Here is a 15241-nt window from a genome sequence, read left to right as displayed (position 1 = left end):
GGTGAGCAGCTCGGGAAGTAGGGGCTGAAATGCATGTTTTGGGGTACCTGGACACTCATTTCACAAGTGTAGAAATTGAAAGACAGGGAATGACACAAACCAGGTCACCCAGGGCATCAAGATGAAACAGGAACATTGGAGAAACTGCACTGCAAAACAAGTTAGAGCTGGGGAAGCTTAAGCCCACTGCACTGTAGTCAGTGTCCGGAGTCGTTTGGACAGAAGCAAAGTTCAATCCTTTACTTCTCTGAACTTAATTCCATGACAGCCAACCCCACCCTCAGTCATTTCTCCAGCCCCTTAAATTTTGGCTCATCAAATGTTCCTCCTTTCACCCTTTCCACAAAAGGCTATGAATATTTGTACAGTCTCTCATTCCTTTCTCTCATCAATTTTCCATTTTGGTAATCAGGTGTCTTTTAATTTTCTTGTTTATCTCCTTAGCTTATTCTACTCACACAGAGAACACTGGCAGTGGGGCAGATGTTACGGAGAGCAATTGCTAACACATGGTAAGGGGAAATTGAAGAGGTCACAAACGGGGAAGGGCTAGTTTTTCCTGGGCAGGACCTTGCATAATTAAAGCAATTTTTAACATTTTTCAGAGAAAAGGAGTTTTTATGTGTGTTTGTGTGTTTTAGAGTATTCCAAGTTTTTGAGTTGAATATCTCGGAGCATCAAACTTTACCTAAAAAAGCAGAACTTCTAAAATGTGACTTCAGATACAGTGTTCTCATGCTCAGGATTGAAAGAAAAGCAGATCCGGTGATGAAAAATGCAGACAGCAAGACACTTGGATAAAATCGGATTGGTGTGAAGGAGAAATAAACACCATCAAGCGTACGTGTCTCTGTGTATGTGCTTGTGTACTGGATTGGGGTGAGATTATACATAGGTCAAATCCATGTGGGCTTTTTAATTCTTTGTCCAGGGACTGTCAGTCTGTGGAGGATCTGGGCTTATAAAGTTGTAGAGAGCAGATACACCAAGGTTTGGGATTCCGTCTGAGGACTTGTTTTTTTCCTTCCCCACAGAGCAGGGGTTGTGGAGAAAGAAGAATGGAAAGAGAAACAGTTTAGTTTGACACTTCTTGTTTTTCCCAGGAATGGGAGGGTAGTTCAAAGAAAGGACCTAGTGATTACAGAAGTAAAATAATCAGGGTGAAATTTTCTTGCACAGGGTTCCTCCAAATATCCTCTTTTGTGCATATTGTCAGACGCGTTAGGAGAATTCAAGGTGCAACTCTTAAAGTTCGTTTCTCTTCTGAACCAAACGTCATCCTTAGGTAGATGAATGCACAGTGCTTTGCTGGGACAATCAACCTGTCAGGGCCAGGCTTCCCAGCAACATTTTAAGAAATGGGAATATAAGGTATATGAAGGGACTGTGGGAAAGGACACAAAGGGATGAGGGAAGGCAGTGAAGGTGTGGCTTTGTTTCTTGCAAAGGTGACTAAGTGAAAAGATAAACTTTTGGGAAAAAGCAGGTCTCCTCATAGTTGTATGTGAGTGCCGTTGTTTTTCCAGGTGACTGAGTTTGGGCAAAAAATATAAACAGAGCAGGGAGGTGGAGTGGTTGAATATACAACTGCCAGACTTTCACCCATGTGCTGTCTGTCCCTAGATGATCCTAGATGTAGACTTTATTCTTAATATTCCTATTTTCAGATAGTCTAAGCTTTTACGCAAGACCCTGTGTATCAGGTGAAGATCCCAAAATGTAAATAGGTAAAGCCATTATGAGTACATTCCTTTCTTGGTATACTCCAGTGAGAATGCTGTCTTAGTAAATGATACCCTACACCGTATTAGGAACCCCGAAACCTTTCATTTTCTGTGGTGTTTTCAGCATGTTGTGCATAAGGTTAACATAAAAGGAAAGAACGGGACAGGCTTTCTAAGCAGCTTGATCCATCTTGATCCAAACAGCAGGAACCTTTTCCGGTGCCATGTGCTGCTACCTATCTTCCATTGTGCTTGTAAAAGAAAGCAGTTCCAGAAGCCCTGCATGAGAGCAGGTCAGCAGATTTCTGTGTGCCCTTTTCTTAGTATTTAGCGGCAAGTTTAGGGGTCTTACTTAGCGTTTAATGAATGGAGAAAAGGTTAGGAAAGCGTTCTCCAAATACTTATCTCCTGCTAGCCCTTGGTTGCCAGTTTTAACTGTAGCTGCTCTTGGAGTGAAATGTGAGGAGAACTTGCATGGAGGGTCTAGCAAAACCGTAGCTGTCTACTGTTGACTAAACTGCTACTGCCTAGTGGCTTGGTCATGTCCACCCAAGAGAATGCAGCTTCCTGAGTTTCGTCCTTGACTCATCCGCGTAATTCAGTCATATTACTGCTTTCCCATGGTCCCGCTGTTTTGGGGGTTACCAAAAGAAGTGTGAAATTGTACATTTTCCCTAATGCTTCCTTCCATTGAGTATCAGTGCATGTGGGCCTCATAATCACATGATTAATTTGTGAGCATTCTGACTTGATATCTCTGAACCACATTTGTTTTTCCTGATGTCAGTGTCTCTGTTTAAAATTCAAATTGTGTGTCTACATTTCCCCAGGTTTCTTTCTCATTCTGTGTGTGAGTGTGTGTCTCTTCCTCTGACTCTGCCTATACTTTTATCACCTGATATCATTTATCCTTGCTGATGTACACTGAACATCTCTACAATGGTTTCAATATTTTCATCTCCTTGCTTTGCTATCTGCCACGCTGTTACTGTTTGTTCATTCATTCCTATATAGTTTGTGTCTGAGTCTGTCTCCAAGTGAATTTGGCTGTTTTCTCCATTTCTGCATCAAATCTTTCTATCTCCTTTAACTGAGATTTTCTGTGAGTTATTTTTGTGAGACACAGAAATGCTTTACTATAGGCATAACTAACCTTGTTACATATTTAGAAACAGGGATAGCTTGTGCACTCACTGAAGTTAACAATGAACATAAATCCCACTTGGATCACATAAGAGAGGCTTTCGGAAAAGTCAGTAACAACTCTGCCCCCTAGTTCTGCCCCCTTTACCCCTCGCCCCCAGAAGAGAATGAATGCTTTGAAGGGATGTGTCAGGTCGTTTTCAAGGTGGGGGCAATCTTAGGTTTACTTGTAAGGTTTGCTTGTAAGAGTTCTGTAAACACAGTGCAGTGGTGAATGGAGTTGATGGTCACAGCCCCTCCAGTTTTTAACTGGATTATTCCTTTAATAAACATAATCTATGCACAATTTCTTCATGATTTGTTTGTTCTAAGCTATTTATGTATGCGTTTGTCATTGCATGAGAAGGTGTCAAAAAATCTCTATTCTCGTTGACCTCCTGCAGAGAAGTGAGAGGGGGACATACACTAAACAGGGCATTCAGAAAGGGCAGGTAACAGTGTGAGCCTATTTTGCCTACAGGGTCTGGGTGTTGAAGAAATGTGAGGGCTTCAGAAAGAGATAATTTGGTCTAAAGGCTTCTAAGCCAAGGAACATTCTATCTGACCTTTCATGTCTTCTCAAGAATTTTGGGAGTTTGAGCAATTATTCTTCGAAATGTTTTTTTTTTTTTTTTTTTTTTTTTTTCTGCCCTTTTCTGCCCTTTTCTCTATAGCCTCTCTTCTGGGACTGTCATTCTGGGGATCGACTGTCCCTCAAAACTCACTGGGGCTTGACCTCCATTGTAACAGTGCTAAGAGGGTGGGAAGTACTATTATAATACTTGCAAGATAGGGCCTTTGAGGAGGGATTGGATTGTGAGTACTATGCCCTTGTCCATGAAGTAATGAGTTATCATGGGTGTGGTTCTGACAGCTTTAGAAGGAAAGCAAGTGAGCAGGTTAGCTCTCTTGCTCACCCATTCTCTCCCTGCATTGCTGTGGAGTCGCCACCAAGAAGAAGGCCCTCACCGGATGTGTTTCCTGGACCTTGGACTTCCCAGCCTCCAGAACTGTAAGAAACATGTTTTGTTTCTTTATAAATCACTCAGTTTCAGGTTTTCTGTTATCGGCAACAGAAGTGGATTAATACAATTGGCTTGCTTTATGGGGATCACACAGTCTCCTAGGCTGTGTTTAATTTTTTCTTTCTTCTCTCTTTCTGCTCGTCATACAGGATCATTTCAAGTGACCTAACTAAGTTTTCTGATTTTTTCTTCTGCATGCTCAAACCTTCCTTTGAAACCTCTAGTGAAGCTGTCAATTCACATGTTATGGTTTTCGAGCTGTTGATTTCTATCTCCTTATTGAGAACCTCTATTTGGTTAGACATTGTTCCCTTGGTTTCTTTTATTTCTTTGTGCATCATTCCCTTTACCTCTTGGACATATGTATGACATTTGTTTTGGGTGATTTAAAGACTGTCTAATAAGTTCATTGGCTGGGATTCCCCACCCACCATTTTTAAAATTATCATCATCATCATCATCATTACTATTTTCCCGTGAATGGGAAGTGCTTTCATGTTTCTTTGCATGCTTTGAAAAGTTTTCCCGTTTGTTAGGGTTTTGTTTTGTTTTGTTTTTGAAAACTGGAATTTATGATTATTGTAATGTAGTAATTTTGGAGAACACGTTATTCTCCCTTACCATGGTTTATTTCTGATCATTATAGTCGATTTTTTTAAACTTACTTTTCAAAACTGTTTTGAGTAGACCATATTTGTCGTGTGCAATCACTGATGTCTCTGTTCCATTAAGCAGTAATTTGGGAGACATTTCTTTATGTGCCCAGAACAAAATGTAAGACAGGACAAATAAAAAAATGCTGTCTTGTTCTTTTCAGATTGGCTCAGAATTTTGGTACACCGTCAAAACTATACGAGCAGTTTACATCTGCTCAAGTCTTCTCTTGTGGATTACCTGAAGCCTAAAGATGAGCCTGAGAGAAAAGCTTGCTGTATTAGTCTGTTTTTGTTGCTTATAAAAAAATACCTGAACTGGGTGATTTATAAAGAAAATGAAATTTATTGCAAAAGTATCTGAGGCTGGGAAGTCCAAAGTCCATCTGGTGGTGGCAACAGTGAACCAGGGGTCTCACGCTGCAAGATGGTGGAAGCTGAGAGAGAGAGAGAGCAGAGAGACAGACTCTCCTCTTCTTTTAAAGTCCTCAGAACAACGTCCCTCACCACCATTTTTAAACCATTCACTACTGCATGGTGCTATAATCCAATCACCCCTTCAGGGATCCACCCAGAGCGGCCAATCCCTGAGGTTTTGGGCGGATTGTCCACAAGGCAGGAAAGACCAGGTCCCGACTTACCACCTGAGCCTAGGACTGAGGGGAGCCTGTGACTGACAGGCTTGGCTCTTCCCTACTCTCCGCCCCTTTATGCCCTTCTGATCGCTCATTGGTGGGAGCGTTTGGGTCACAACTCTGATAGGTGGTTTGGTGGTACCGGTGGCTGCGTGGCCGTTTCAACCGGAGAGGATCCCAGCGGGCGCCAGCCAGGGTGGGCAGCGGGGCAGGAGAAAGCCAGGGAGACTGACAGGAACTCGGGAAGTCTTTGCCGTGCAGTAAGAAACCCTTGTAAACCTTTAGCCCGAGACCTTCAAATTTCAGCCTGGGAAACCCCAGATCCCCTGATCCCCAAGAGACCTCGAATCCGCTAACCTGGACCGACCTCAAACCCCCTCGGCCTGAGACCCCGACGCACCTCAGCTTCAGACACCTCAAATCTACCGTTCACCCACAGGAACGCCAAATCCTCTAATGCTTAGAGTCCAAACACCCTAAGCCTGAGGAATCACCATTCCCCTCAGCCTGGGAAACGCTAAATACCACAGCCACAGAGAGACCGAATTTCCCCGAGCTCAGAGATCCTACTCAGCCTGGAAACGTCCTTCTGCTTCAAAGACCCCCAAATAACGTCAGTGTCAGAGAGCCTAAGGCCCCCTAATGAGAGACCCCAAATCTCCTTAGTCTGAGAGACCCCGAGTTTCCTCATCCTCAAAAATGCGAAATCCTCTCATCCTGAGGGACCCCAAACTCCCTTTACCTGATGAATCCCAAAGCCTCTCGACCTGAGTATCCCAAACCTCTTCAGCATGAAAGACCCAAAATCTTGTCCTGAAAAACCCCAAATACTATCAGCCTGAGATACCCCAAATCCCCTCGACCCCAAAACCCCCAGAACCTCAGCCTGAGAGACCCCAAATCTCATTGGCCTTGGAGACACCAAATCTCCTCAGCCTGTGGGATTGCTGCTCCTTAGAGATCCAGACTGCTTTACTCCCACAGTTTTCCAGAATCTCCAGTTGAAGATCCCAGAAGCTTCCTATGAGAAATGTTCATTTCCTCTCGGTGGAGCTGGTGAGTCTGACCCGAGTCCCATCAGTCAGGGGGCCTCAAAGTCTCCATGGGCCTCCCCCGGCCCTCACATCTCAGGACTCTCCTCGAAGACACCTAAGCTTTGACCCTCAGGCACCTTTGCCACCCTTCCTCAGACGCGTCAAGATGCAGGGGAACTGAAACAAAACAGCTTACATTAGGTGGTCTGTCGTGGCCAGCAGAGACCCTCCCCCTATCCCATCAATAGCCCTCAGACCTCCCCAACATCCTCCAGTCCTTGCAAGGTCTCCACATCTTCCTGGTCTGGACAACCTGGCCAAGTGGAGAAGACAGAGCCTGGCTGTGCATAATGGTCTGGGCTGTGGCCTCCTCTCAGCACCATCTCTTTCCACAGGAACGTTGGCCTTGTAGCTGGGAGACTCAAGGGTTCTTCCCAACCTTGGAGTTGGAGCAGGGAGTTGCCAGCCTGTCCCAGCACCAAGAGCCCCAACAGGTCCCCGGAGGAGACCCCTGAGGGAGATGCAGGGAGTACAGGGCAGAAGCCCAAGGTGAGAGGTGGGGGAAGTGAAGCTGGGCTCCAAGCAGGATCTGTAAGAAGGATGGAGAGGGGGACCTAGTGACAGGAGCTGGTGTCTGGAGGGCCACAGACCCATGGCCTGCAGCTCTGTGTGACTCTGGCTGTGAATGTGCGTGGAGTGGGGACAATTTGTCCCGTCTGGGACATGGAAGAGAAAAGGACACTGGAATCAAACTCTCTGGGTTGGGGAGAGCTAGGAAACTGCTGTGTCCTCTCCAACAGGACACAATATGGGGAGGGCGGGAACAAATGTCTTTATCGTTGTTTCACAGAGAACCCCCCAAGGCCCCAGGCTGTGTTCTGCTTGTTCTGATTACAAGGTAGAAGAAAAGGCCCCACTCGGTGTTGTGATGTATACAGTAAATCAGTGATGAACTATGTTATTTTCTCTAGGCTAAAGATGCTTTCAAAGGCATTTCTATATAGTTCTCCAAGGAAGAATGGGCAGAGATGGGAGAATTGAAGAAAATTTGCTATAGGAATGTGAAAAAGAACTATAATGAACTGATTAATATAGGTTACTGCAAGTGCTGGCTGCAGACCAGCCTGGGAAATACAAAACAGGTCTTCTGTCCCTGTATTATTTTGGCTCTCTCTTGGTGGCTGCATCTGCCCACAGTTCCCCTCTGTATGGAGACAAATCTGGAGGGGAAATTTTGTTCTTTTTGTTAGTCAGTGCATGGCTGAGTGTCGGCACTAGTCATGCAGAGCTCACATCTTGACCTTGTTCAAGACTCTCCCAGCCCATGCTGAGCCACACTGGCTTTGTGGTGCTTTCCATTGCCACCACCCTTTGTTCCTCCTCCCACCTCTTCCCTTTTAGGACAAAGATTTGGCTTCTTTCTAGGTCTCAGAGCCCCTCGAACAGCTTTCATGTGTCAATGAAGGCAGGCCAAACTCCATGTGGATGACACTGAGGATTCCAATGAAGAATGGATACCTAGGCAGAAAGATGAGGGGCCAGGAGGAATTAGAAGTGACCTCCTGAAACCAGCCTGGGTTGATGTCTCGGCTTTATCTTAGGAGTTAACAAAGGAGACCATGTTCTCTCAAAAACAAATGTTCAACAAACAAGCAAGATGCGAAACAGTATATACAGTAAGAGGCTGTTCATATAAAGGTTTTAAACGTGTAAAATAATTACATATTTTATTTACAGATACAGTAATAAGTGCTAAAAGTATAAAAACCTGAATGTGAGTAAGAAATACCAAACTCAGAAGTTATCATCACAAGAGAAGGAGGAAGGGCTGGCAGGTGGATTCACTATGTCATAGTTAGCTTTCTTGTTTGTTTTATTTTTATTTTTACTTTTGAATTTTGAAATAAAAAGTAGAAATAAAAACATCTCAAGCAGCTGTGGCAGAATGTTGAAATGGGACTGCATGGTGGTGGATTTATGTTTTCCAGCATTATTCTCTGTACTTTTCTATATGTTTAAAGTTTACCATTCTTTAAAGTCATAAAAAAAGACTGGTTTTGCTAAACATTGTTAATTAATTAGTGGGCAATTTAACTAAACCTTAAGTGAACTGTAAATCCACCAAAGGGCGTGGTGTAAGTGATGCTGGGATTCTGACAATATAGATTACGGGAAATAGGGCAGTGCCGAAGAAGCACCACCCCTCTTGACTGCGTGGGCCCCTGTGGATTTCTGTGTTACTCGGGGCTGGCGTCCACTGCAGGCGAATGGTGAGAGGCCAAGGTCAGAAGAGGGATGGGGTAAAAGCCACGTCCGAGCTAAACCTCCACGTGTGCATCATCCCCCAACGATGGTAGAGGTGGGAAGGACGGTTGTCCCACGTGCGTTTCCGATAAGAAGGCTTAGGCCTTGGACCCAAACCGCACGACTCAGAAACACAAGTGCCCGGTATAAATACTTTCTGCTCAGGAGACAGTCCACTGAAGCTCTGTCTTCCTCTGGGTAGATTGGCCACCCACACACGTATTAAGAACCCTGAGCCCTTCTGTGTTCTTAGGCCATCGCAGCTTCTGTGCTGTAGGACAATGGAAGTGACAGACAACAGGGCAGGCACAGCAAAGGTCAAAAGCCTCACGTGCTTGGTGGCAAGCACTTCCTGAGTATGGCTCCATCCCGATTGGGCTGCCGCTCCCCGGGAATACTTGAAACTGGCACTCACGGTAAAGGGTGTATCCTGCCACAGCTGGGGGTGGCAGGTCTCAATGTGCTCTTCAGGTCTTCCACCAACTCTGCGTATGTGACAATTCTGACCATCACGGGACATGTCATGCTGACATTCTCACTAAGCTCTAAGGACTCCTCTTCACATGTGATGGCGGCATAGGTATCCCGGTGGCACCGGTAGCTTGAGCAAGCGGGTTTCTGAATCCCCTTGCCCACCCCTCCTTCAGGCCCTCGAACTCACTTGCTGTTTCTCAGCATCGGACTGCAGACCGATGGCCCCTCTGGTGCAAACCTGTGCTGGCAGGCAAGTGAATCTGGAGAGAGGAAGTGTTGACCTGTTCTGCCTGCTGTCCCCCCAGACACGCCACAGCCAGTACAGAGACAGGCCTTCATAGCCTACAGGCCCTAACTTCGGGGAGTATGCCACCTCTCACGCGCCAGCGCTCAGGATTTATCCTGATGGGACATGCAACTATGTTTCCGGGACAGTGTTGATGGGATAGCAACCTGGTGCCCGACACCGAGCTCCTGAGACAGGTCCATTTCCCTGTGTCCTAGGCTCCTTCGTGTCACGTCCTGGGTTTCAGGAAGGAGCCACTCAGACTCTGAAGAGCAGGGGAAAGCCTGGGTTGTGTCTCGAAGCCAAGGTCATCTCCCGGCAGGGACAAAACATGGCACCATTAAACTCTGCCCTGACCTAAAATGAAGCGTGCAGGTGGAGGGCAATGACGTGCACCGGACAGGGAAGTCTGATGGAGTGGTCTGCAGGCTCATGTGCCAACGATTGGTCTCTTGTGCCATCCCAGAGAACACGACAGAACTGAGCGTATTCTCGCAGCACAGATCTACAGCTGGGGGAACCCATTCTCACTAGGGATTTTTCCAGCGCCAAATGATATGGGGGTATCCCAAGTGAGGTTCCATGGGTTTGATTTGCCTCTGCTGTCCTCTCTTCAATGCCAGTTCCAATGGGCCCAAGCCCGTCACAATCCAGGAGTTATGACCTGATCAATTTGTGAGTTTTTGGCTCAATCCCTCTGTAACAATTCCTTTCCTCATGTCCTCTTCGACCAGGTGTTTGCTGTTACTCTTTAACAGTGCACGGTGCATGTGAGGATGTCGCCATACTCGTCCATTCACATCCTCAATCTCTGCCTCTCTCTCTCTCTGTCTCCCTGTCTTTGTCCTTGAGACTTTGTCACCTGATCTCACTAGGTGTATGGTTCTATGAGTCTCACGTCTTCTATGCCTGCATGTCAAAATTTTCACTTCAAGATGTCCATAGCACTCTGTGTCGAATGCCCTTACTGCTCTTTCTCTCATCTTGGTCACCATTATTCTACAGCCCATCTGAGAGTGACTTGGACATCTCACCTTGTTGCACGGAAATAAAGGGAAACTCTTTCATATCTCAATGAACCAGGATGTTTCTGACAGATGGTTGATTCCACATGTTTAGGCTACAGGGATTGCTTTTGGTGTGGGAATGTCCAAGGAAGACACACACTTTGGGACAGAAAAAGTAGTGACTCATACAAAGAGGGCGTTCACATTCCATCCCAGACCAGGAGGCGTACTGAGAAATGTTCGCTCCTGGAAAAGAGACCAGTAATGACGATCCCCAGAGCAGGGAGCTCTCCCATGCAGTGTCCATGGGTGTGCTGTGCAAAGTCTCCATCGGGCAGGAGGGGATGCCGCCTTCTCTTTTCCTTACTTTCAGATGACCTAATGCTTCGGCAAGCTTGCATGGCTGTATTTGCCTCAAAATCCCCTTCCTGATATTTACCTAGACACTTTACATTTGTGCCTGGCAGGAGGAAAGGAGAACATCTCAGAGCTTGCTGGCTCCCAGGGGCCTCCTCTGGGTTTGTTAGAGAGAATAAAAGCCACTGAAGACATGGGCTCACACAGCAGCTCGTGTGAGGACACTCCCGGGGAAGTTCAGGGAAAAGCATGGGAACATGTGTGCGCCGTGAAGAGAAAGTTGGACTCAGAGCCTGATTGACCAGACCGTGCTTGATGCTCAAGCATGGTGTCTGGGGACAGGGAGAATCTAGAAAGAAAGATGTGGTGGTGCAGGTGTACTAATTGGTGCTAATCTGTCAACATAACAGGGTCGAAGGACAAGTAGGAATTCACACATCTTGGCCCCAGGCAGTTTTTACTGCGTAGTTCACGCCCTCTTTGCCCTGGTCCCTTTCACCTTGCCTCTTTTGCAAGAGGTAGCCCGGGAGTCTACTTGTGCGCGTGAAAGTGCAGAACCACGTTACCAGAATAAAGAGGGAAGGGCAGAAAACACAGTTGTGAAGCAAGGGGGTGCCCGTGTACAATTCCATCGCGACACTAGAACACAAGACAGTGACATCAGTCACCCAACACAGCATGTGTGGAACCACGCTCGCTACCGTCTACCCAACAGGGAGGGGAGAAAAGAGAACGATCACGAGGCAGAAGGGTGTAGGAGATCTGGATGACACCCTTGACCTACGGACCCACTATACATACCGAAGAGAGGAACCTAAAAACCTTCAAAGGACTTCCTTTCTTCCAAAGTACACACGGCCAGTGACATCCACGCGGTGGCCATCTGCCATTGGTAGAAAGGAGGCCAGGGCTTGCTCTCTCAGTCTCTGGGAAGGCACTGCATCAATGTGTGCATGCAGGTGGCTGGACATTCTGCTGAATCACCTCCATTGGGCCAGGCACTGAGGAGGAGAGGGTCTGATACTTGCAGAGACAATCGTGCACTATTTCTGAGACCCCTAATTTTCCTAATCCTGAGGGAGACGATGCAGTAGTGCCCTTTGCCTCTAGACCCGGTGAAATCCAGCGCAGCATCATATAGAGCAACACATGGGCCCGGCCCTCAGAGAACCTCACTCTGTCTGTGGGCTGGAACTGAAATACCCAGTACTGTCCACTGTGCCCGCTTCGTGTCCTTACGTACTTTATGTTGTCTGAATTCGGTGCCACACAAGACGCAGGCATGGACCTTGGAGTGGAACACTCATTGGACTTTGCAAAGGGCAAACCGGCTGTGTGTGCGCACTGCACCTGGCAAGTTGGAGGGCTTCCTGGAGACACGGGCCTGGGCTCGCAGGCAGGGCAGTTGTGCCTCAGATGTCTGCGTCCGGGAGGCGGGGCCGTCATGGGTGACAGCCACTACCTCTTCATCCATTGGTCGTGGAGCAACAGTAGCGGTGTGGGCGTGGCTGGGCGCCTTGGCCCCATGACGACGGCAGAGCGCGCCAAGCCATGCGCATGCGCCCGATGCCGAGCCAGACCGCGAGGCTCCCGGAAGTTCCCAGAGCCGGAAGCTGCCTGCGGCTTGGCTTCTCTAGCTGCTGCCTGGGGTGTGCAGCTCAAGGCTTTCGGCCTTGCGTACCCGGGGCAGCTGAGCCTGCTGAGGACCAGGGCAGCATGGCGAGTGAGGCGGGCTCCCGGGAGGAAGGGTCTTCCGCCGAACCCTGGATGAAGGTAGGTGTGGGAAAGGGCCCTCGGGAGGGAGGGGCCGGTAGGCCTCTTGGGGAGCAGCCGCCAGAGGCCAGTAATGGCGTGGGGTGTGCGACCCAGGCGGAGTTGGGTGGGACGCCCGAGGAGGCCTCCGGGACCGGGGTTGAAGCTGTGCAGGAAAGCGAGGCCTTCGCAGAGAGGGAGGCAGCGGCGACCAGGCAGGAGGTGGCGCTAGATTTGTTTGAGGCAGTGGAGGTGGTGGAGGTCGCTGTGGAGGAGGGAAGAGGAGAAACCGGAAGAGGCGTGTGAGGAAGGAAAAGTCGAGGACCAGTAGGATAAAGAGCTGGAAGACGTGGTGCTGTCCTTGTGGATGGAATGGCGGTGGCAGAGGTCGTTGAGTGGCAGGAGGAGCAGGAAGAGAAGGGGTAATCCGAAGAGGGAGAAGAGGAGAGAGAAGTCGAGGAGCAGGATGATGTGGTGCTTGTGTTGGTGGATGTTATTCAGGAGGTGGAGGCAGCTGAGCAGGACGAGGAGAAGGAGGAGCAGGAGCAGTGGAAGGGGGAGTGGGCGCAGCACGTGATGGACGGTGAGAGGGTGGTGTAGGAGCCTGACAGGGAAGAGGAGGAGGAGGAATTTGAGGAAAAAGTTCAGGAAGAAGACGTGGGGGAGGAAACTCTGATGCAACTTGTAGAGCCTGAGGAGAAGCTTGAATAGAAGACCCCGACACAGACTCTGTGGAGCCCCATGTTGTCCTTATCCCCTCTGTAGTCGCTGGAGGCCCTTCAGTTAGAGATGGAGCCCGTGAACAACCAAGCCAGGACGGCCTTTGCTTGTTTGAGGCAGAACCTGGTCCAGAGACGTAGGACTCTTCTCGGTCACCGAAGGTCCATCATCCAGGGCATCCCTGGCTTCTGGGCCAAAGCCGTATCCTTTCGAATCTCGCTTTGTACTGACCGGTAGGAGCATGGGCAAGGGTAATAGCAATCGATCCATGGGACAGCTCAGCATGAGAATATACAGGCTGTTCTGGCCGGTTGCTCAGTTGTTTAGAGAATGGTACTGATAGCACCAAGGACCAGTGTTCCGTTCCTGTACTGGAAAACATCTGCTTGGGGGGTGTGGGGGAAGGTACAGACTGAGGGAAGTCGGAGCTGCAGCCACACTCGTGCAAATACAAATACTTATGGCACAGAGACACTAACTGGGGCGGAGAATTAGAAGTCATTCTGGATCAGTGTCGTGAATAGCACAAAGGATTTCTCATGTAGAAAAGGTGTTTGAAGGACAGGCTTTCCTGACAATAATGCTGTAGGAATGTGTATGAATTCCCACCCTAGTCAGTCAGAGCTGATAAAGTGCATACTTAGATACAAGCAGATTCACTTTTGCCCCTAGTACATCGGGGACACATAGAGCTCAGCATCCCTCAGAAAGGAGCCCCTCCCTGTGTCAACGTGGACAGTCTCCCATTTAAGGCCACGCAAGGTACCCATTGCCTTGAGTGTGTCTCATGAAAGGCAGGGAGGGCACAGTGCATAAGGTGTGGGAGACACAATGTGTGAGGTGTGGGAGACCCCTGCGCAACACACTCTCCTAGCTGTTTATACATGCTCAGTTGCTTCTAGCGCCTACTTCCGTAGCATGGAATGGCTCCTTGACCTGAGGCAGATTGTGAACCACCCCGAGATGTTGGCCATGATCAGCGATGAAGATGAAGACTTGCTTAGCTACATGATCGACTTGGAGGTCAGAACTAGTGAGACTGAGGCTGGAAGGTTGAGCGGGGAAGGATAAGAGAAGCAATTCTTTCAGGCAAACAGAAAAGGGTAGGTGACCTGAAAAGAAATTTTAGCCTTCTCCACTTTGTCATGACAGGTGGAGGAAATCAGGCATCCCATTCACTGCTGCAAGATCATGATGTTCTTTCGGGACAACCCGTACTTCCGGAATAAAGTGATTATTAAGGAATATCTCATTAATGTCACCGGTAGGAGGTGGATCCCAGGATGGGTAGTGAAGGTGCTGGGTTTATCATCGTCAGCATGCTCCAACCCCTTCCTGTATACTTTTCTTCCCTGCAGGATATAGGGCATCTCATTCCACTCCAGTTCAGTGGTATCAGGATTATGAACATGAGGCTTATAGCTGCAGGCACCACAACAGCAGTGTTAACTTCTTCTTCAACTGGTTTTCTGACCACAACTTTGCAGGATCTAACAGGATCGCTGAGGTAGGGCCTCACTGCGAAAATTCAGAAATGACCAGGGAGGGTCCCCAGCCTTCTTGGGAATGGTGTCTGAACCCTGAGCGGTCCTGTCCTGGTTCCCCTAACAGATCATCTGTGAAGACCTATGGCTCAATCCCCTGCGGTACCACATGAGGATGCAGGTGCCTGGACAGGGAACCGAGAGGGCAGGTGAGCAGCTCGGGAAGTAGGGGCTGAAATGCATGTTTTGGGGTACCTGGACACTCATTTCACAAGTGTAGAAATTGAAAGACAGGGAATGACACAAACCAGGTCACCCAGGGCATCAAGATGAAACAGGAACATTGGAGAAACTGCACTGCAAAACAAGTTAGAGCTGGGGAAGCTTAAGCCCACTGCACTGTAGTCAGTGTCCGGAGTCGTTTGGACAGAAGCAAAGTTCAATCCTTTACTTCTCTGAACTTAATTCCATGACAGCCAACCCCACCCTCAGTCATTTCTCCAGCCCCTTAAATTTTGGCTCATCAAATGTTCCTCCTTTCACCCTTTCCACAAAAGGCTATGAATATTTGTACAGTCTCTCATTCCTTTCTCTCATCAATTTT

The 15241-nt window shown here is 48.1% G+C and overlaps 1 protein-coding gene across 1 annotated transcript; it reads left to right on the top strand.

Moving 5' to 3' along the window:
- Positions 1-12125: 12125 nt before the first annotated feature.
- LOC134368681 (testis-specific Y-encoded protein 3-like) lies at positions 12126-14845 on the top strand (the record flags this gene model as incomplete). The annotated part of the gene is made up of 7 exons (XM_063085095.1): positions 12126-12392; positions 12551-12694; positions 13199-13354; positions 14099-14176; positions 14306-14417; positions 14512-14660; positions 14765-14845. Coding segments are annotated over exons 1-7 (987 nt in total), but the record flags the coding sequence as incomplete, so codon positions are not given.
- Between the last annotated feature and the right edge of the window lie 396 nt (positions 14846-15241).

Source organism: Cynocephalus volans, chromosome X, assembly GCF_027409185.1.
Source record: "Cynocephalus volans isolate mCynVol1 chromosome X, mCynVol1.pri, whole genome shotgun sequence".
NCBI classification, from domain to species: Eukaryota; Metazoa; Chordata; class Mammalia; order Dermoptera; family Cynocephalidae; genus Cynocephalus; species Cynocephalus volans.
Note: the sequence above shows the minus strand (reverse complement) of the source record. Positions and strands in the feature narration are given on the sequence as shown.